The 22,843-nt window shown below is 36.1% G+C and overlaps 1 protein-coding gene across 1 annotated transcript in view; it reads right to left on the bottom strand.

Annotated features, from left to right (window-relative positions):
• Nucleotides 1-1,481: 1,481 nt before the first annotated feature.
• Nucleotides 1,482-22,843, bottom strand: part of LOC117072150 — a 76,903-nt gene continuing 55,541 nt past the window's right edge. Inside the window, exon 4 of the mRNA XM_033192097.1 lies at nt 1,482-1,832. Coding sequence (XP_033047988.1) covers nt 1,730-1,832 — 103 coding nt within the window. The 3' untranslated portion in view covers nt 1,482-1,729. The remainder of the gene's footprint in view (nt 1,833-22,843) is intronic.

Here is a 22,843-nt window from a genome sequence, read left to right as displayed (position 1 = left end):
ACAGTGGAGAGATATCAGGAAGGTCATTCCTCTTGCCCTTGGGGAGCTTTAAGCATGTATAGTTAGGAGAAATCATTTATATCCATGCACAATTAAATAGGTCTGCTGCAGAGCAACCTGTGAACAAAGGCGGGTCAAAATATCAGTATGTGTATCCATGTTGAAGTGATGCTGATAAAAAGGAATAAAAAGAATCGGGTGGAAGGCTTCCAAAACAGTGTCAGTAAAAATGATGAACTTAATTTCATGGGGAGGAAAGGGTAAAATATTCTAGCATGTGCAAAGTTACGGAAGTAGAAGCAAATACTTCACCACAGTGTACCTCATCACAGTGGAAGAGTACATTTATTATTATAATAATATATTATAAATTATTATACATTATTATATATTATATAATTAGTATTAAATATTATTATAGAATATAATTATTATAAATGTTATTAGTATTCCTACTTGAGAATGGGAAATGTAAATTAACCTGCCCCAAGTCATATAGTGAGTTACCTGTGCACCTAAAATAAGTGATATTTTAGAAACAGTTTACATCATGAAACACTGAAGCTGTATATTTTTTCAATAAATGATGGTACTCTAGGTAGTTCTTAGACAACAATGAGTAGAAACTAAACTATATTTTTAAAGGGTTTACTTAATAAATATTGCAAAAGGTAGGGCAAAGAGCTTTCTTATTCCCCTAGTGAAGAAAACCAGGGTATTTTTTTAAAGGACGAAGAATCATTAACAGTATTTCCTGAAGGAGAATAAAGTCTTCCAGCCTGCATCAGAATTCCACATTACTATCCGAATTCTAAGATTAAGGGTGTGTTTTACCCACACCCTAGATTTTTGGGAACACAGGCTCGGCATTATGTAAGTTCCGCTGAGGAGGATAATGTGACTCTTCTCGTTATGGGAGAGACCTCATTCTGATCATATATATATGATTCTATCTGTCTATATAGGATTTTATATATATATATATTTCTTTTTTAAATGCACTTTATCCTTTAGCAAAACTGACAGATCCTCAGATTAGCACACATCTATTTATCTCTACTGTCAGCTCCTGTAAATGGTAGCATTTCCCCAAGACAGAAAAATCTCTTGGAATAACCAGTACACTTGTTTCAATGATCTGCAGAGCCATCAATGAGAATGCTTCAGAATAGAAGAGTAGCTGGTTTCAAATACGATTTCATTTTCCTCCCAGCCCACTACTAGAGCCCAGTACACTACTGTATAGTGTGGGCCTTTGTGGAGGCTTCTATTTCCCACCTGTATTTCTTTTTCTTTTTCCAGCAACAGTCTGCCTTTGTGCCAACTCCTAAATAACCATAAATTTTGTTCTTATAAACCTTAATGAATGCTTGGCCAAGATGCTATAACTATTGGCTTCTATATTGGAGCATAAATGGAAAGGGGGGAAAAAAGTGCACTGTGAAAAACTGGATAAAATGGAAAAAAGATCACAGCAAACCCAAAGTCGCAATTTGCCTTTAATGTGAAGGAGGCCTTGTTTTCACGGTGTGGCAGCTTTCAGGGGTTTTAATCTCAAAGTGGCTGATCAATTTAAGGTAAGTGGCAGGCATTTGGCCTGGTTCCCAGGCTTTGCTTTGCTGCTCTGAGAAAAGAAAGGATTCAGTCAGACACACAGACAACAGGCATCATCAGCGGCTCCCACATTCCAAGCATTTTAACACAGATTAGGTTGGCATGATTCTACTGTTTACTGAAATCTCCTAGGTGTTGCATTTTTCCTTTTCCTTGCTGTGGTTATCCAAGATGGTTTTCTCAGGTCAAGACCTTCATATGCCAAATAGCTTACAGTGCTGTGAAGGGAAAAGAAGAGCAGAGGTCAAAACTTCTGATTAAAATGCTATTTCACTTGCTTGTTGCAACGTTATGAGACTTCAGACAGCAGGTAATTGAGCACTGAACTTTTTGCCTAAGGCATACATTGAGACAGGAACTGTTTTACATGCATGCCTGAGGGGGAAGAAAAACGAAGATAATTTCTTTAACAAGGACAAACTTAATTCAACTAGGAATGCCCAAAGGATTAACAGGGTGATCTGTAGTTATTTTTGCTTCAGATTTTATAAGCATGAGGCTTACAGATAATGTTGAACAAGATTATAACCAATATAGTCCATTTTTCAATTAATATTCATATACTCTTTACTTTTTCAAAGAGTAATATTAAATGAGTTCAACAGACCCCTTACCACCATCTCATGTTCTTAGCAAAAGTTAATTTTTTAATCCATTTGACCTATAACATAGGTTAAATAAAATATGCATTCCATCGATTAAGCCAAAAAACAAATAAATTGTCTCTCATATATTTTGGCTATATCATACTGTATAGAAAATTTGTATTTTAAAATACATTTTCACAGTTTTTAAAGATACTTTGCCTTACTTTAATATAATCAAGAACACCTTCCCATTAGTCATCTTCATGGCAGATCTCCTCATGTTTTATTTCTCTCTAAGAATTTTATCAAAATAAGAAACTACTATAGATTTTCAAAAATAGTTTTTCTAGCTATTATACTTTTCAAAAGCAGTGTTGAATTATTATACTTACTATACCTAGAAATGCCTTCCTAACATTTCATACATTTATATTGACTTATCTCTTCCAAAACTAACACATTGTTGCACTTGAGTAACTTATATTAAGAATAAGTATTCTTGTTTGTAAGGGTCAGCTTAGAAACTAATGCAATTATAACCAGTTAACTTTAGTTGTTATATATGCAAGTGTGGCTTTTAAAAAATAATATATGACTTTTCACTGATTAAAGAAAAAAAATAGAGTCAGAAAAGAAGCAGCTAGCAACCATCCTTCTACTGTTGTCGCATATGTCTTATCACCATGTGATACTTGTCAACATGTGATACTTGGAACTGCAGCAGCCATCTTGCATACATGGAGAGAGCCAGCTTAAGGGGCCTAGCTGAAGTGCTGAGGATGGCAGACAGGAAAGATGGAAAAAATATGATTTTCAATTATGTCATTGAGCCATTGAACCAACAATCCTGGGTCCACTCAACTTGAGATTTCTTCTTGTGTAAAATAATAGATTCCCTTTCATTCATGCAATCATATTCGTTGAGCATCTACCATGTCCCAGACCCTATGCTAGGGGTCTGAAGTAGCTCAGTGAACAAAACACAAGATCCCTACCCTTGTGGAACTCACATTCTAGCCAAGAGAGATAATAAACTAAACACATAAGTAAGAAAATTCTATAGTATGTTAGGAAATAGTAAGCAGAAAAAAATTTATAAGAGGAGCATGGCAAAAAGGATCAGGAATGCTGGGATCAAAAGGACAGGTTTTGATGTTGAATAAAGTGAGAATTGGTTGGCTTCACTGAAGAAGTAAGATTTGAACAAACACTTGAAGGAAATGAAGGACTTATTTCTTAAGCCAGTGGGAGATAGGTTGTATTTTTCTCATTGTTGACAATCCTCTAAGTGAGAGGGAGATATGGGAAGAGAGAGAGAGAGAAAGAGAGAGATTTGGAATAGTGTCTGATTCCAGCTCCTCTTTGATTCTTCTTAGTTCCAGTCAACCAAATGATTTTTTTCCTTTGCTTAAGTTTCAGCTGGGTTTCTGTCACTTAAAGAAGAAGATTAGTAAGTTTTCTATTGGTCACAAATAAACTATCTCTGGTTCCAGGAACAGCAAGCCCAAATAGATACTGAGCCATAATTCCATTCTCTATATAAAGAGCTTTATTGCCCACACTGGGTGGTATCCAGGCATCCATAACAGCATGGCCTGTGAGGTTTTCAGCTTCCCAAGTGGAGTGGGAAGATGCTCAGGACTGGGGTGGAGCTAAAAAGAGAAGTTCTGTTTTGGGACTGGTAGTAAAAATTGATGGGCATATTCTAAAAGGGTAAGTCTGCAGGAAGAAAGATAAATAACAGAGAAAAAGAGGTGAACAACTAAAAAATGTATACTGTAACTTGGAGACAGAAACAGAGAACATTAACTAGAAGCAACATCTCCCATTTATTACAGAGATATTGATGCATTTATTCTACTATGTTTGCTATGGGCAAAGTTCTAAGATATGCTATTCACATATACACAAAGGTCATAATACATTGTCATTTTGTCACTGGTTCCTCAATGCAGAAAGATGATGTTTGTTTATCTGAGTTGCTTACATACCCTGCCATGTAGCACCTAAATATCCTAAAAATAGGAATTCGGCAAAACAAAGCATAGAATATACTTATGCTTCCAATTTCCAACTTCTAGCTGAAAGACAATGCCAGCTCTACATCACAGTTGATGTTGGGCAATCTTTCTGTGCATCTGTTTCCTTGTTTATAAAATGGGTTCAATGAGAATACCTACCTCATAAGACTCTCACACAGGTATTGTGATTAAATGACATAATGCATGTAACCACAGTGCTATGATTTGGTAACTGTTCCATAAAAATTGGCCATATACCTTTACTATATCTATTTGTATTTGGTTCTTTTTGGGAGGCATACTACACAAGTTTATTTCAAAACATTGCTGTCAGATAAGAGATTTGTGGATTCTGTGTGATTATGGATATCAACTAGAGAATCTTTGTGTGTTGTTATATATTTAGGAGCGTCTTAGTCCATTCAGACTGTTATAAAAAACACCTTAGATTGGGTGCTCAAAAATATCAATAAATAAATTGCAATGCAGTGAGAGAGTGTTTTTTAATATGATGACAGTGCAAAATTTCAATAGGGTCAGAGAAAACTGGATGCTCATATTGGAGGCTGACTTATAGACTTACAAATAATAGGCATTTATTTCTCACAGTCCCAGAGGTTGGGAAGTCCAAGATCAAGGCACCAGCAGATTCAGTGTCCGATGAGGAATCTTTGCTTTATAGATGACACCTTGTTGCTTCATCTTCACATGGCAGTAGGGGCAAGGCGGCTCCCTTCAACCTCTTTTATAAGAGGTACTAATCCCATTCATGAAGACAGAGCCCTCATAACTTTATTCACAAAAGACTCCCACTTCTTAATACTATCATACTGGTGCTAGGTTCCAACATATGAATTTAAGGGAGATGCCAACATTCAGACCATAACAGGGAGGATGGGACAGTGTGTGTGTGTGTGTGTGTGTGTGTGTGTGTGCATGTATATATATGCATGCTAGTGCATATTCACTTCTTGACTTCTCATGGTATTTATTATTATGTTCTCAATTATCTTGCTTCCCTCCTCATCTTTCTTCCATGTCCAATTTGTCATTGACTCCAAGAGAGGTAGTTGACGTATATTTAAAAATCAAAGATGGCCTTGGAATGAGAACCCCATGTTAAATCTGTTATTAGTTCTGTGACACTAAGCAAATCACTTAGTCTCTCAGAGCCGCAGTTTGTCACCTCCAAATTAATGAGAAAACCACACAGGCTCCTAGCATGACACCTAACCCATGGTAGGTACTCAAGATACTTTGTTGAGCCTGCATTTTCTTTCATGATATCTCTGAAATCTATGCCTTTCTTTTGTTTCCTTTGCCACCCTGGAGCAGGCCTTCATCCCCTCTCATCCAAGGCTCAGCCTCCAATCTGAGCATCTAGTTTTCTCTGACCCAATTGAAGTCATGCACTGTCATCAGATTAAAAAATAATCTCTCACTGCATTGCAATTTATTTGTTGGTATTTTTGAAGCAAACCACCAAAAATATCAAACTCTGATATTTTCCTTTCATACTTTTAGGTACATGTGTTGTCAATATTGCCATTCTCTAGGCCTAAGAAGACCCTTACTTGCTTAACTATTCCTAAATATTCTTTGTTAACTCACTTTCTCTGTGCTGTGTGACAACTCTCTCTTCTGAAGACTATATACTACTCTAAGCCCTGAAGATACTAAGATAAATGAGTCTGAAAAATCTTGGCTCTACCACTCACCTGCAATAATATTAATAAAAACCACTATGTATTGTGCCCTTACATGGAAATATGCTAAGATTTTATATGTGTTATCTCATATAATCCTCACAACAATCCTATATTCTTATTATTATCTTAAGAGAAAACTGTAGCTTGGGAATATTAAATCCATTTCCCATTATATAGATAAAAAGTGGTAGAGCACTTTGAATCCAGATCAAAGCCTAAACTCTTAAGATCTCAGCTACTCTGCCTGTGTTATATTCTTGGAGAAATAATATAAATGACTGTACCATCAGATTGATTACGAAAGAGTTAACTACAACTTGCAAGTGGCATTAACTACTTACAACTACTTACAAATTACCTACTTATACATTCCTCAGAAGTTTTTGCAACTCATTGTAGATATCTTAGTCAATGTCTCCTAGCTGCAACTATAAAATATCAATGATATCACCTAGTTTATAGAATTGATAGCAGTATTACTTGAATTAGTGCCTTAATGTAGTTAAATGGCTAGTATAACTTCTCATATAGACACCCAATATATATTAGTTCCCTTCATGTCCTATGCTCCTTCTAATCAATTTAAATATTTGCTGCAACATTTGGATTTTCATTTAATGCTCTCCATGGATAACCTCCCCACTGTCATTGATTAAAAAGCTAAAAGAACAGAGCAGGTCTTGTGGAAAAAATATTAGAAGTACTCATTCTACAGCTGACTCAAGTGAGATTTGATGATTTTCATCAAGTAACTGAAGGATTTTAGTAACTGAAGTCACTGATCATTTGTTCTCCGTGTACTCAAAAGAGTGAAAAAGAAGAACAAAATAAGATAAATGTAATTCTAGAGATATTTTGATGAGACACTAAGAAGAATTTATTGATGCCAAAAAAGAAAAAATAATGTTGGAATAAGACAGAAAAAAATGTCTCAGAAGATCTTTGAAAGTTAAGCTATGGCCTAGGTAATTTATAAACACACCCATCTAAAGCAACAGACTGAGCCAAGTAATTGATCAACATTTCCTCTAATTCTTTTGGTCTAGAGATTTCTGTTTTCTTGATCCAAGCTAAGGAAAAATATGGCTCTCTGTATTGTGGTATGTTTCTACTGTCAAAGGAGCCCAATTGTGGTCCTTGTGTTTATGAGATTATTAGGTTACTTTCTAATTTCTCCTAACTATAATTATACCTTTCATCAACCCAGCCTACCTGTAAAACTTTTGAAAAGAACAGAATGAAATGTTAAGAACCATCACTTGTCCCCTCTATTTGACTCTCTCGATGTTAATATTGAGTGAAAATATTATGTGTATGTGTACACACACATAAAAATATACAGATATACAGTTGTATACACACTCATCCAGATATACAGTTGACCCTTGAACAATGCAGGGGTCGGAGTGCCAACCCCTCACACATGTATGTTTTGATTCTCCAAAAACTTAACTATTAATAGCCTACTGTAGTAGGCTAACAGTAGATTAACACATATTTTGTATGCTATGTATATTATATACTGTATTATTACAATAAAATAAGCTAGAAAAAAAGAAAATGTTATTAAGAAAATAAGGAAGAGAAAATACATTTACAGTACTATATTGTATTTATCAATATCATACATTTACATGGTCTGTTTACAGGATGAATCATCTGTCTGAAAGTCAACTTTTTCTTGTAATATCATGACGATTCTATGCTTCTTAGGAGCACTTCCAGCATCACTAGTGGCACTTCGTATGGGTCCCATACTGTTATTCAAGATTTACAGTATGGCATTAAGCATAATGGAAAATACGCAAGAATCACAAGAGACCACTTTTTACTGCTATACGCAATTTACTGGAGAGACAAACTGCTCACACCGAGATGATTAGCATCACATAGCATTTTAGGCAGATAAAACGCTTGAGCTCACTACAATAGCAATAGGAGGTGGCTATAAAATTATTATGGTAGGCCGGGCGCTGTGGCTCACGCCTGTAATCCCAGCACTTTGGGAGGCGGAGGCCCGCGGATCACGAGATGAGGAGATCCAGACCACCCTGGCTAACACGGTGAAACCCCGTCTCTACTAAAAATACAAAAAATTAGCCGGGTGTGGTGTCGGGCGCCTGTAGTCCCAGCTACTCGGCAGGCTGAGGCAGCAGAATGGCGGGAACCCAGGAGGCAGAGCTTGCAGTGAGCCGCGATTGCACCACTGCACTCCAGCCTGGGCGACAGAGCACGACTCCGTCTCAAAAAACAAATAAACAAACAAATTATTATGGTACTATAATATGTACTACAATTAGTTTTATGCAGTTATTGCTTAAAATTGCATCTTTACATTTGTTTACATTTCTCTCCACCACAAATGGCGCCATTTTTGGTCTATAAGTGTGTATCTAAATCTTGATAAAATTTGACTTTTTATGATACAGTTGTGCATATTTTGATAGTAAGTGGTAAACAGATTATTGTCTACACATATTATGTGCATTCATAACATATCTAACTTTTTCTTAATTCACACAGTTCATCTGTTTTCTCAAATTGTCACAAATCTCCAAGGCATTTTCCAAAATATATTGAGAAAAATCTGCATAGCAAGTGAACCTGTACAGTTCAAGCTTGTGTTGCTCAAGAGTCAACTGTATACACAACTATATATAATGATATAAAATTATTTTATTACCCTGTGAAGTAAGGTGACGTTATCCTCAGTTTACAGATGAGGAAACTGCCTAAGATAGATAAAGGATTGGCAAACATCTGCTTAAAGGGCCAAAGAGTAAATATTCTAGGATTTAGGCTATGACCCAACCTCTGTTACAACTACTCAGCTCTGCCATTGTAGCATGGATGTAGCCATAGATGTCATAAATAAATCGGCATGTCAGTGTTCCAATAAAACTTTATTTACAAAAACAAATGACTGACCCATGTGCCATATTTGTCAATCCCTTGGATAGATAACTAGATTTTTTTAAGTCCTGTTGATAAAGCAGTCATCAAGCTACAGTTTACTAAGAAAAACATTTATAATTAAAAGGATTGTTGATTTTTAAAACATTTTAATGAACCATATTCATACATTTCCTAATATTAAGACATATTTGATTTCTGTAATAAACTTTATTCTTATTTTTAATATATTTTCTGCACATAGAAGAGAAATGAACGCCCAGAATGTAAGACTCCAGCTCCAGGAGAAAAGGGAGTTACAGAGAGAAGTAAGCCCAACATTCTACATGCAAATTTTTGTATGAAGCATTTCCTGATTTCTAAGATGAGCACATATGGGGCAAGATGGCAGAAACTAGACAGAAAGCAGCTGCTAGGAAGCTAAAAAGCTAAGCAGATATTTAGGCAATCTCATGGTACCAAGGAAACAAAAATTGGAATTCAGGAACCACCAAGTAAAAGAGGCACTAGTAAACACTTCAGGCTTTCAATTACGGCCCTGAAAGGGATATACCCTAGGAGTAAGAATAATTCAAAAATAGAAAAGCCTTAACCAGATTAAAGTGTTCTGCATGTACTCTACCTGCCCTCCAGGAGAAAAAACTAAATCTTCTCTGGAAAAGCTTACATCATTCAGAGACTCTATAATTTTCTCAATAAATTTCTTGTAATCAGTAAAAAATTACTAAGTATACTAGAAATCGGGGCCAAACAAACAAAAATAAAGAGAAAAAATAGACAATTAAAAACAGAACCGTAGGTGATACAACCACTGGAGTTATAAGACACTGACTTTAAAATAACTGTGATATTTTGAAAAAACATTAATGAGAAGATTAAAAAAAAATCACCAGGGAATTAAAACCCATTTTTAAAGTATCAAACATTACAGTTAAAATTTAAGAAAATACCACTTTTTGTTTCATTGTAGTATCAAAGAAGAAGATTCACCATTTTCTGAAAAAGACTACTAAAACATTTTCCTTTTTAATTACATATACCTGAGCCCAGATTTTCTTTATGTACTGCAATCAAAACAACATATCACAATGGATTAAAGACAGAAGCAATAAAAGAATCCCACTGTTTTCCATTAAGCTGGGCATTTAAAAAAATTTGTAAAAACAAGCCAGGCATGGTGGCACATGCCTGTAATCCCAGCTACTTGGGAGGCTGAGGCAGGAGAATTGCTTGAACCTGGGAAGTAGAGGTTGCAGTGAGCCGAGATTGTGCCACTGCACTGCAGCCTGGGCAACAAGAGAAAAACTCCATCTAAAAAAAAAAAAAAAAAAAAATTGCAGAAACATAAAGCAACGTTCTTTTTCTCACTTAATTTTTTTCTTTTAGAAAACATAACTTTTCACTTTATTTATGTTTTCACTTATTTTAACATGTAATGGGTTTATTGTTATTTTAAATGATTTAATAAGTATGTTTACATTTTCTCAGTTTTCCATATCATTGTGGTAACAATTAATAGATATAACTCACATAAACAAAAGCTCTTTAGAGTTCTCAATACTTTTTAAGATTGTAAAGGGGTCTCAAGACGAAAAGTTTTGATAACACTGATCTATACATTCAAAACATTTACAATCAAGTTCTCAGTCTGTTTTTTGTTTATCTCTCTGTGTGTATGGAAATTGGCCAATTGTTTCTAAGCTTTATATGGAAATGCAAAGGATCAAGAATAGCCAAGAGAATTGTGAAGAAGATTAGCTTAGAGCTATCAAAGTTTATTTTAAAGCTACAGTAACCAAAAGAGTGATATTGGCACCAGGAAAAATAAACAGATGAAGAGGATAGAATTGAGTCCAGAAATAGTCCTTATATACAGTTACCTGATTTTCAACAACACTGTTACTATGATGGAGTGGGAAAAAGATGACCTTTTAAATAAATTACGCTGGATTTATTGTTCCACATTCTCATCAGCATTTGGTATTAAAGTGTTTTGGATTTTAACCATTCTAATAGATGGGTGGTGTTATCTTCTTGTAATTTGAAATTCTCTAATGGCATATGATGTTGGACATCTGTTGATATGCCATTTGCCATCTGTATATCTTCTTTGGTGGGTGTTTGTTCAGGTCTTTTGCCCACTTTGTAATTGGGTTGTTTGTTTTCTTACTGTTGAGTTTTAAGAGTTCTTTGTATATTTTTTATACAAGACGTTTATCAGGTACATGTTTTACAAATATTTCCCCTCAGTCTGTGACTTGTTTTTTTATTCTTTTAAGTTAATGCTTTAAAGGAAATTGTAAGCAGTATCTTCTCTTATGTTATATTCTAGAACCTTTATTGATTTACCTTTCAATCCATCTGAAATTTATTTTTACATCTGATGTGAAGTAGGGATCAAGTTTTACATACACACACGTATACACACACAGACACACATATACATATATACATATATAGAACACACACACACACATACACACACACACACACACATATCCATCCAGAACTCTTATTCATTGCTGGTAGGATTGTAAAATGGTACAGCCACTTTGGAAGACAAATGGAATTTTATGACAATGCTAAACCTTGTCTCGCCTTATGATCCAGCAATCATACTCCTATGTATTTGCACAAATGAGTTAAAAACTTATGTTCACACAAAACTTTGACATGAATGTTTGCAGGAACTTTATTAATAATTGCCTAAAATTGAATGCAACCAAGATGTCTTTCTATAGATAAATGGATTAACAAACTGTGGTACATCCCTACAATGTAATATTAATATTACTGAACAATAAGAAAAAATGATCCACACACAGATATAGAGGAACCTTAAATGCATATTGCCAAGTGAAAGATGCCAGTCTGAAAGGCTAAATATGTATATCTCCAACAAATGTCATTTTGGAAAAGACAAAACTATGGAGACAGTAAAAAGATTAGTAGTTGCCAGGGTGTATAAATCAGGACTTTCCAGACAAACAGAACCAATAGGATATTTATAAATATATAAGAAGAGATGGACTTTATGTTAACAACAATGTATTAAAATCAGTTCATCAACTGTAACAAATGTATCACATCAATGCAAGACACAAATTAATAGGGAAACTGGAAGAGCAGGGAGTATATGGGAATCGCTGATCTTTGGTTCAATTTTTCTGTAAAACTAAAATTGCTTTAAAAATAAAGTATATTAATTAAAATAAAATGAACTAACATAATAAAATTACTGATCATTTGGACTTATTAAAAGTTAAAGCTTCTATTCATCAAAATACACCATTAAGAGAATAAAAAGGCAAGATGCAAAGTGGAAGAAGGTATTTGACATATTTAAATCACACAAATAACTCATATCTAGACTATGTAAATACCTCTTGTAAATCTATAAAAAAGACAGGCTCCACATTTTTCTAAACGGGGAAAAAACTTGAACAGCTTTTTATAAGATATCCAAACGGCCAATGAACATGAATAGGTACTCAACATCACTAGTTATCCAGAAAATGCAAATTGAAAACAAAATAGGATATCTCTACACACACCCCAGAATGGCTAAAATTAAAAAGATTGACAATACCAAGTATTGATGAGGATATAGAGCAAGAGAAACTCATAGGGTGCTTTGAGGGTATAAATTGGTAAAAACTACTTTGGAAATGTTGTTGCCAGTAAAGCTGAACATATGTGCACCGTATGATTCAGTAATTCAATCTGCAGGTATAAACCTAACTGAAATACATACATGTGTGCACAAAACAATAGTTGTGAGAATGAAAATATTCCTAGCACGTTATTCTCCATAGCACCAAACTAGAAGCAATCCAAATGCCCATGTATTAGTCCATTCTCACACTGCTACAAAGACATACCTGGGACTGGGTAGTTTATAAAGAAAAGAGATTTTATCAGCTTGCAGTTCTGCAGGCTATATAGGCTTCTGCTCCTGGGGAGACCTCAGGAAACTTATAATTATGGTAGAAGGCAAAGGGGAGGCAGGCACAGTCTTCACATGACCAGGAGGAGAGAGAGGGAGTGAAGTGGGAGGTGCTACACACTTTCAAACAACCAGATCTTGTGAGAAGTTCATCACAAGAGTGGCAAGGGGGACGTCCGTTCCCATGATTCAATCACCTCCCACCAGGCCCCTCCTCTGACATTGGGGATACAATCTGATATGCAGTTTTGGTAGGGACACAGAGCCAAACCATGTTACCCATTAACAACAGAATAGATCAATCGTGGTGTATATGTATAATGGAATACAATTTAGCAATGAAGAAAACTATATCTATCTATAAAAACATTAATGAATCTCAAAGCTATAACATTTAGCAACAAAAAGAGTATATACTATGTAATCTCATTCAAATAAAATGCAAAAACAGGCAACATTAATTTATAGTAATAGGAATCTGTACTGTGGTTACCTTTGGAGGAAGTAACAACAGGGACAGGAGCACAAAGTAGGCCTCTGTGGTATTGTTAATGTTCAGTATCTTGCTTTGTGTCAAAATCAAGCTGTAAAACTAATATTTATGCCCTTGCAAGTCCATAAATTAAATTCAAATTAAATAAGTGAAATGAAAGCTATATAGTTGCCTAAATCAACCAACCATAAAGTCATGAGTCATAAAAATTCCCAAATTACTTTTAATCCTATCATTCCTAGCCCTGAAACAGAGAGCCCTCCCAATAACAAGATACACTCTCATTACAGAGAGTCCAATGCTCTTCCTGTGCCCAGCACATTATTAATAATTAATAACTAATATTTTAGTGCCAGACACCACACTGAGGACTTGCATGCATTAATATATTGAAATCTCCCAATAACTCTTAGAGATGGCTATTATTAAGCTATTTTATAGATGAGAAAGTAAATTTTCACAAGGTCACTCTATCAGTCAATATCTTTCACTACATTTAAAAGAGACCAAGTTTGGTTTAAGCAAAAGGGAATGTGCTTAAAAGGGCATTGCAGAATTCCCAGATTTGCCAGGATAACCAATGTGAGGACCCTGCAGCCATGAACAATATCCCAAATGAAGTCATGGAGCTGGTCCAATGTGAAAACGTTGTTTTTAGAAAACCAAACACCGCATGTTCTCACTCATATGTGGGAATTGAACAATGAGAGCACTTGGACACAGGAAGGGGAACATCACACACCGGGGCCTATTGTGGGGTGGGGGAAGGGGGGAGGGATAGCATTAGGAGATACATCTAATGTAAATGACAAGTTAATGGGTGCAGCACACCAACATGGCACATGTATACATATGTAACAAACCTGCACGTTGTGCACATGTACCCTAGAACATAAAGTATAATAACAATAACAAAAAAAAAAACCACACTGTTTTATTGCCCAGCACTGGTGAGTGTGGCCCACTCTGCCACACTGCCAGCTCTGGAGCCCAGACACGGGCACTGGCAAATCTGCCACTGCTCTGTGGGAGCTTGCCGTAACTTCTGCCACCAGCACCACCAGCAAGAATGACTCTCAGTTCCCAATGCAGCAACCAAGTGTTGAGCACATGTTTCATGCCCTAAGGCAAAAAGGAATACATGCACTTATAAAATCCCAGGTCTGGAAGGTGGCAAGTGGTAATTTGAACCCAGCTGACTTGGTTCCAAAACCAGGGGCTCAAATTTTTGCGAGGCTGTCTACAAATGGGTGATGTTACTTTACCATTTTAAGGACCAAATGAGGCAAGCAAATCCAACAACAAGCAAACCCAACACCACCTCACGTCACTGCGTCACTATCAGAAAGATTCAAAAACGGATTGCTTGACTAATTTATAGACAGAACAAAACTATTTATATGATAAATACGGCTGCTGGAAATCACCAAGTGCTTTAGTGAAGGCAGGCAGGGAGGACCCCGTGTGACAGCTCATTCCAGAGCCAGAACTGCACCATGTGGGGCCGTGTGGCTGCATGCTGACTCAGAAGAGGGGTGGGGAAGGAGGGCCGCTTCTGATTCACCAAGACCACATCCTGCCCCTCCCTCATTCTTTCCCCTGGAAGCTGCACATCAATCTTCTTAGTGAAATCTCCCCAAAGCATGGGGCTCAGGTATTTGCAGCAAACGTCTGTGAACCTCAGAGTCCCATTTTCCAGGAACATTTGGCCCTGCTTCTTTTCAATGGCATTTAGGTGTGAAGTTAACTATGACTAAGTGTGAAGCTGATAGTCTGTACATGAAGACTCAGGGCTTGATTTGGGTTATTTAGTTTTCACTGTGTTTTGTTGGGCACAAACCAGTATCTAACATCTTATATATATGTCCTTTAAAAAACTGGCTTTAGCTGGTTTAAATCAGAAAGAAAATTCTTAATCTAAACACACAATACCAGTTAGGTAACAATTGGGAGAAATGTGTTCTTTCTGACAATCGTGTAAACACATATTCATTATCATCAAAGACTAAGCAAGCATGTCATCCTCCTCTGATTCATCTTAGGAAAACATGTGGTAGGCAATTCAAAATCCTTCAAATAAAGAATAAAAAGAGGCAAGGTCAAGTTTTTTGTTACAGGAAATTTAGTAAAATTAGTGTCTTTGTGGACTTTTTAATTTTGTTTGCAGTTTTGAAGGTTGGGGTTTTGGGGGGTTTTTTAAATTTGTTTTGGGCTATCATTATTATTATTGGTTTCCACGGAAGGCAGTAGTGGGAGTTAGGATTAGAAAGATTCTGGTTGTCAATATATGGAGGACTTTGAAAGGTTAGGGGTCTGATCTTTATTCTGTAGGCAGGGAGTAATTCATAAAGGTTTTTTATCTACTTTATTTTTACAATTATTTAGCCAAATAGAACAAAGAGAAAAGTGTGGAAATTTTAAGTAAATTTACTTTTTTTAACCACACATTATGTAATCACCATTCATGTCAAGAAATAGAAAACTACCAGCACCTCAGGAAGTTCCCTTGTGGTATTTTTAAATTAAAAAAATTATTAACTATAATCAAATAGAGTGAAAACATAAAACATGTATGTTCTGTTTAACATGTCATTGCCATCAAAGTCAGGAAGTCTAAGATCAAAAGCACCCCAGACATCCCCTGAGTTTAACTCCCAAATCACAACTTTCTCCCTCCACATCCACCATTCCCAAATCATAAGGTAATTGCTACCCAAATATTTGGAATAACCATTTCTTTGTGTTTCTTTATGTTTTTACTACCTAGGTATGCATTACTAAATAAGATAGTTTAGTTTTGCCATTTTTGATCTTTGTTGAGATACAATCATGCTTGATGTTTTCTTCATTGTTTTGCTTCTTTCCCCAACAGTATTTCTGAGGAGTCATCCATGCTGATTCTTGTAGTTTATAGTCACTTTCTTTATTATAATAATCTGTTGCATGAATACATCACAAGTTATTTATCCAGGCTACAGTTGTTAGACAGTTAGTGGTTTCCAGGCTGAGGCTGTTACAAATAATGTTAAGGCATTGTCTGTGTGTACGTAAGAGAAAAAGAGAGAGAATTCAGATGCATCTACTAGTACTATGCAAGCTGAACTCAGGGAGAAAAGAATCAGGGAATTTAGTTGGAAGACTCAACTATAAACAATCAAACTTATGAACTTAGTGATTAACAAAGAAAGTAAGAAAGGATAGATTCCTAGCAGGAGTTCCCATTACTCTGCATTTTTGCCTGCTTTTGATATTATCCACAATTTTAAAAGTTTGCTAAAATAATCAGGAAAAATTAGCTATTGTTTTACATTTCAGTTCCCTAATTGGCAGTGAGTTTGAGCATTCTCTTGTATTTTTTCATCAGACTATGAAATTTTGTGTGTAAATTGCCTATGCATATCCTTTGCCCATTTTTCTATCAACTGTTTCTTGTCTTTCTTGCTGATTTGGGGGAACTCAGTAAGTTCTGAATATCAGTCCTTTGTCTATTACCTATATTGTATAGACATTTTACTTGCATGTTGCTTATCTCTGTTCACAGTGTCTTTTGCTGTATGTAAATTTTTAGTTTGTATATGTGATAACTTTTGTGAGGTGTTACCTTGGCTAGGCTACAATATGTAATTATTTAATTAAACATCTAGTCTTAGTTTTCTTGTGAAGGTAGTTTGCAGATATAATTAAAGCCCTTATTCAGGTGACCTTAAATAGGGGAGAGTATCTTAAATAATCTGAGTAAATCTGATTAAATCAGTTGAAAAGCCTTAAAAGTGGGACTGAGGCTTCTCCCAAAGGAATATGAAGTTTTACACTATGATATTCCCTTTTTAAAGACCTTCTCTACTGAGTTCAGACTTTCTTAGTAAGTCCCAAGAATCACACAAGCTAGTCCATATGTGTGTGTGTGTGTCTGTATGTGTACACACACATATCTCTATATATATCTATTTGCGTCTATATCTACCTATCTATATCTATATATGTGTATTTAAATTTGAATTTGTATTTATAATTATTCTCCCTGCTGGTTCTGCTTATCTGGTGGAACCCTGACTGATACAGTATAATATTTTTACATAGTCAATCTATCAATATTCTTATTTATAGTTGCTGGGTTTTGTGTCTTGCTGATGTAGTCATCATATAAATATGTTTGTAAGTCATGATTATACAGAATTGGTAGTAATGGCTAAAGATTGAAAAGCCCCTTCACTCTTCTCTACTATTTCTTCTCCATCTAGAAGTAACCATTGTTAATAAGTTGGACTATATTTGTCAAGCCTATTTTTTATATATAAAAAATAGCCTGTGTGTGTGTGTTTGTCTGTGCGTGTGCGTGTAAAAGTCTACAAAGCGAGCTGGAAGAACACAACCCAACTTAATGACAATGATTACATGTAAATGAGAAAAAAGTGGTAGACAGAAGTGAAAAGGGACTTTCAGCATTTTGTACTTTTGATTGTCTAAATCTTACATAATGAGAATCTATTTGTATTTAAGTGATTTTTATATTTAAAAATCTTTATAAAAGTATTAATAATGATTCCATTATTCCAATATTTCAAATTTGGGTAAGCCAAGAGATAATGGTTCCCTTGAGATAAATAAAAATGTCAAAAACAAGATGTTTACTGCAAGCATTACAAGCTCCAAAGCCATGCTTAAATGCATAATAGAAGACAATAGGAAGATTGAATGTGGTGTCTAGCTAGGAGCACATGCTTGGCCTAAATTTCAAAAGTCTGTGGACAAATAAAACATGTCTACAGGCAAAATCTGGCTTGTGGGCCATAGCTGTGTAACCATTCCAACCATATAGGAAAAGAAGAGGTTGATTTCAAACCAAGAATGGTAGAATTTGAGCCTTAGAGATGTTTTTAAAATCATAAAACCTAAGACTCCAGTAAAAACAACAGTGTAATTTGGTAAGAATGTGTTGTTTTTGAAAGGTGTATTATAGATACACATTCATGTTGTTTAAAAATTTCATCCTATTCTGATATAATTCCAGCTGAAGGGCTGGAGCAATACAAAATTATCTTCACCTACTTTCAGATAAATAGGAAGAGACACATTTCTAGTAAAGACAATTTACTAACAGCTCTATTAAGTTTAGGAAACTGAGAAATGGCAAATTTGGAATTTTACAGTGTGACGTTTAATACAAGATTCTATTAGAAATACCATACTTAATATTAAATGTTTTTTTAAAAAATGAGGGACAGCAACATGGCCAGGACTTAGCACTTATCTCACACTTGCCAAGGTATAACTGTTGAGCAGGCACCATAATGGATAACAGTCCACAAATGATTAAAGACCAAAACTTAATCAATGTAATACATCATAACAATACAATAAAGAGCAAAACTCACATGATCATCTCAACAGAAAAGGAAAAACATTTCACACAATGCAAGACTAAAATATTGTTTATAAAAATCTAGGAATGGAAGGGAACTTTCTCAACTTGATAAAGTGCATATATGAAAAACCCACAGTTGATATATGTTGAGCATCCCAAATCTGAAAGTCCAAAATCCAAAATGCCCTAAAATCCAAAGCTTTTTGAGTGCTGACATCATGCTCAAAGGAAATGTTCACTGGATCATTTCCAATTTTTGATGTTTTTATTTGGGATGTTCAACTGGTAAGTACAATGCAAATATACCAAAATCCAAAAAAAAAAACCACCAAATCCAGAACACTTCTGGTCCCAAGTAGTTCAGATAAGGTATATACAACCTGTATATAAGGGTGAAGAACTGAATGTTTTCCCCTAAGATCAGAAACAAGACAAGAGTGATTATTCTCACTACTTCCATTTAACATTATACAAGGTGAGTCAATTAGGGGAGAAAATGAAGTGAAAGACATCAAAATTTGAAAGAAAGAAGTAAAATGTATGTATACATGACATGATTAAGTCATCATGATTCAGAAAATCCTGAATAATCTAGCAAAAACTAGTCAAACTAACAAGTTTTGCAAAGTTGCAGGATACAAAATCATTATACAAAAATCAATTGTATTTCTACACACACTTGCACTGAACAATCCAAAATAAAATAAAGAAAATAATTTCATTTCTTACAGCATCATAAATAATGAAATATTTACAAATATATTTAACAAAGGAAGTGAAAAACTTGTGTTCTGGAAAGTATAAAATATTATTGAAAGAAATTAAAGACAACTTGAATAAATGGAAAGACATACCATTTTCATAGATTAGATACCATGAATACACCCATGTTCATGGGCAATATTTCCCAAACTGATCTACAGATTCAACTCAACTCTTCAAACCATTCAATGGAGAAAGAATAGACTTTGTAGCAAATGGTGCTGAACCCTTGCCTCACACTATGTAGGAAAATTCATACAAAATGGATCAAAGACCTCATTGTAAGAACTACAATTATAGTTTCATAAAACTAGTTTATAAAATGAAAACTATAAAACTCTTAAAAGAAAATATCAGCTTAAACCTTTATAACCTTAAGTAAGAGAAAAGTTTCATAGATATGACACTAAAAGTACAAGCAACAAAGAAACAGATGGATAAATTGGATTACATCAAAATTTAAAATTCTTGTGCTACAAAAGTTATCATCAATAAAGTGAAGAGACAACCCATGAAATGGGAGAAAATATTTGCAAATCATATTTCTGATGAGAGACTTATACCTAGTATAGGTAAAGAAATCTTATGATTCAGAGGTGGCTGGCATGATGGCTGAATAGGAACAGCTCCAGTATGCAGTTCCCAGTGAGATCAATACAGAAGGCGGGTGATTTCTGCATTTCCAACTGAGACACTGGGAGCAGCCCATGGAGGGCAAGCTGAAGCGGGATGGGGTGCTGCCTCACCCAGGAAGCACAAGGGGTCAGGGAACTCCCTCACCTAGCCAAGAGAAGCCATGAGGGACTATGCCATGAGGTATGGTGCATTCTGGCCCAGATACTACATTTTCGACAGTCTTCACAATCCGCAGACCAGGAGATTTCCTCAGGTGCCTACACCACGAGGGCCCTGGGTTTCAAGCACAAAACTGAGTGGCCATTTGGGCAGACCTTGAGCTAACTGCAGGAGTTTTTGTTTTTTTTTTTTTTTCATATCCCAGTAGATACTGGAACACCACTGAGACAGAACTGTTCACTCCCCTGGAAAGAGAGATGAAGCCAGGGAGCCAAGTGGTCTAGCTCAATAGATCCCACCCACATGGAGCTCAGCAAGCTAAGATCCACTGGCTTGAAATTGTCGCTGCCAACATAGCAGTCTGAAGTCGACCAGGATGCTGAAACTTGGCGGGGGATGGGGCATCCACCATTACTGAGGCTTGAGTAGATGGTTTTCCCCTCACAGTGTAGACAAAGCTGCAGGGAGTTTGAACTAGGCAGAGCCCACCGCAGCTCAGCAAAGACACTATAGCCAAACTGCCTCTCTAGATTCCTACTCTCTGGGTAGGGCATCTATGAAAGAAAGGCAGCAGCCGCAGTCAGGGCCTTAAAGATAAAACTCCCATCTCCTGAAGGGCTGTGAGCGTACCTTCAGCAGACTTAAACATCCCTGCCTGACAGCTCTGAAGAGAGCAGTGGATCTCCCACCACCATTCTGGAGCTCTGCTAAAGAATAGGTTGCCACCTTAAGTGGGCCCCTGACCCCCATGCCTCCTAACTGGAAGACACCTCCCAGCAGGGATCAACAGACACCTCATATAGGATAACTCTGGCTGGCATGTGGCAGGGGCCCTTCTGGGATGAAGCTTCCAGAGGAAAGAACAGGCAGAAATCTTTGCTGGTCTGCAGCCTCCGCTGGTGATACTCAGGCAAACAGGGTCTGGAGTGGACCTCCAGCAAACTCCAGCAGACCTGCAGCAGAGGGTCCTGACTCTTAGAAGGAAAACTAACAAACAGAAAGGAATAGCATCAACATCAACAACAAAGATGTCCACACAAAAACCCCACTGGAAGGTCACCAGCATCAAAAACAAAAGGTAGATAAATCCACAAAGATGAGAAAAAAAGTGCAAAAAGGCTGAAAATTCTAAAAACCAGAATGCCTCTTCTCTTCCAAAGGATCACAACTCCTCAACAGCAAGGCAACAAAATGAGTCTGATGAATTGACAGAAGTAGGCTTCAGAAGGTAGGCAACAACAAACTCCTCCGAGCTAAGGAGCATGTTCTAACCCAATGCAAGGAAGCTAAGAACCTTGAAAAAAGGGTAGATGAACTGCTAACTAGAAGTTTAGAGAAGAACATAAATAACTAGAAGTTTAGAGAAGAACATAAATGACCTGATGGAGCTGAAAAACCTAGCACAAGAACTTTATGAAGCATACACAAGTTTCAATAGCCAAATTGATCAAACAGAAGAAAGGATATCAGAGACTGAAGAGTAATGCAATAAAGAGAGAAGGCAAGATTAGAGAAAAAAAGAATAAAAAGGAATGAACAAAGCCTCCAAGAAATATGGGACTAGGTGAAAACACCAAATCTACGTTTGATTGGTGTACCTGAAAGTGATGAGGAGAATGGAACCGAGTTGGAAAACACTCTTCAGGATATCATCCAGGAGAACATCCCCAACCTAGAAAGACAGGACAACATTCAAATTCAGGAAATACAGAGAACACCACAAAGATACTCCTTGAGAAGAGTAACCCCAGGACTCATAATCATCAGATTCACCAAGGTTGAAATGAAGGGAAAAAATGTTAAGGGTATCCAGAAAGAAAGGTCAGGTTACCCACAAAGAGAAGCCCAATGAACTAACAGCAGATATCTCAGCAAAAACACTACAGGCTCAAAGAGAGTGGGGGCCAACATTTAACATTCTTAAACAAAAGAATTTTCAACACAGAATTTTATATCCAGTCAAACTAAGCTTCATAAGTGAAGGAGAAATAAAATCCTTTACATACAAGCAAATGCTGAGCAATTTGGTCACCACCAGGCCTGCCTTACAAGAGCTCCTGATGGAAGCACTAAATATGGAAAGGAAAAACTGGTACCAGCCACTGCAAAGACGTACAAAATTTGTAAAGACTATTGACACTATGAAGAAACTGCATCAACTAATGGGCAGAATAACCAGCTAGCATCATAATGACAGGATCAAATTCACACATAACAATATTAACCTTAAATGTAAATGGCCTAAATGCCCCAATTAAAAGACACACACTGGCAAACTGGATAGAGTCAAGACCCATCAGTTTGCTGTATTCAGAGACCCATCTCACATGCAAAAACACATATAGGCTCAAAATAAAGGGATGGAGGAATATTTACAAAACAAATGATAAGCAAAATAAAAGCCAGGGTTGCAATCCTGGACTCTAATAAAACAGACTTTAAACCAACACAGATCAAAAGAGACAAAGAAGGGCATTACATAATGGTAAAGGGATCAATGTAGCAAGAAGAACTAACTATCCTAAATACATATGCACCCAATACAGGAGCACTCCGATTCATAAAGCAAGTTCTTAGAGACTTACAAAGAGACTTAGACGCCCACACAATAATAGTGAGAGACTTTAACACCCCACTG

This window comes from Trachypithecus francoisi, unplaced genomic scaffold, assembly GCF_009764315.1.
Source record: "Trachypithecus francoisi isolate TF-2019V2 unplaced genomic scaffold, Tfra_2.0 Lachesis_group4, whole genome shotgun sequence".
NCBI classification, from domain to species: Eukaryota; Metazoa; Chordata; class Mammalia; order Primates; family Cercopithecidae; genus Trachypithecus; species Trachypithecus francoisi.
The sequence above is the reverse complement of the archived record's forward strand: the minus strand, read 5'-3'. Positions and strand labels throughout refer to the sequence as shown.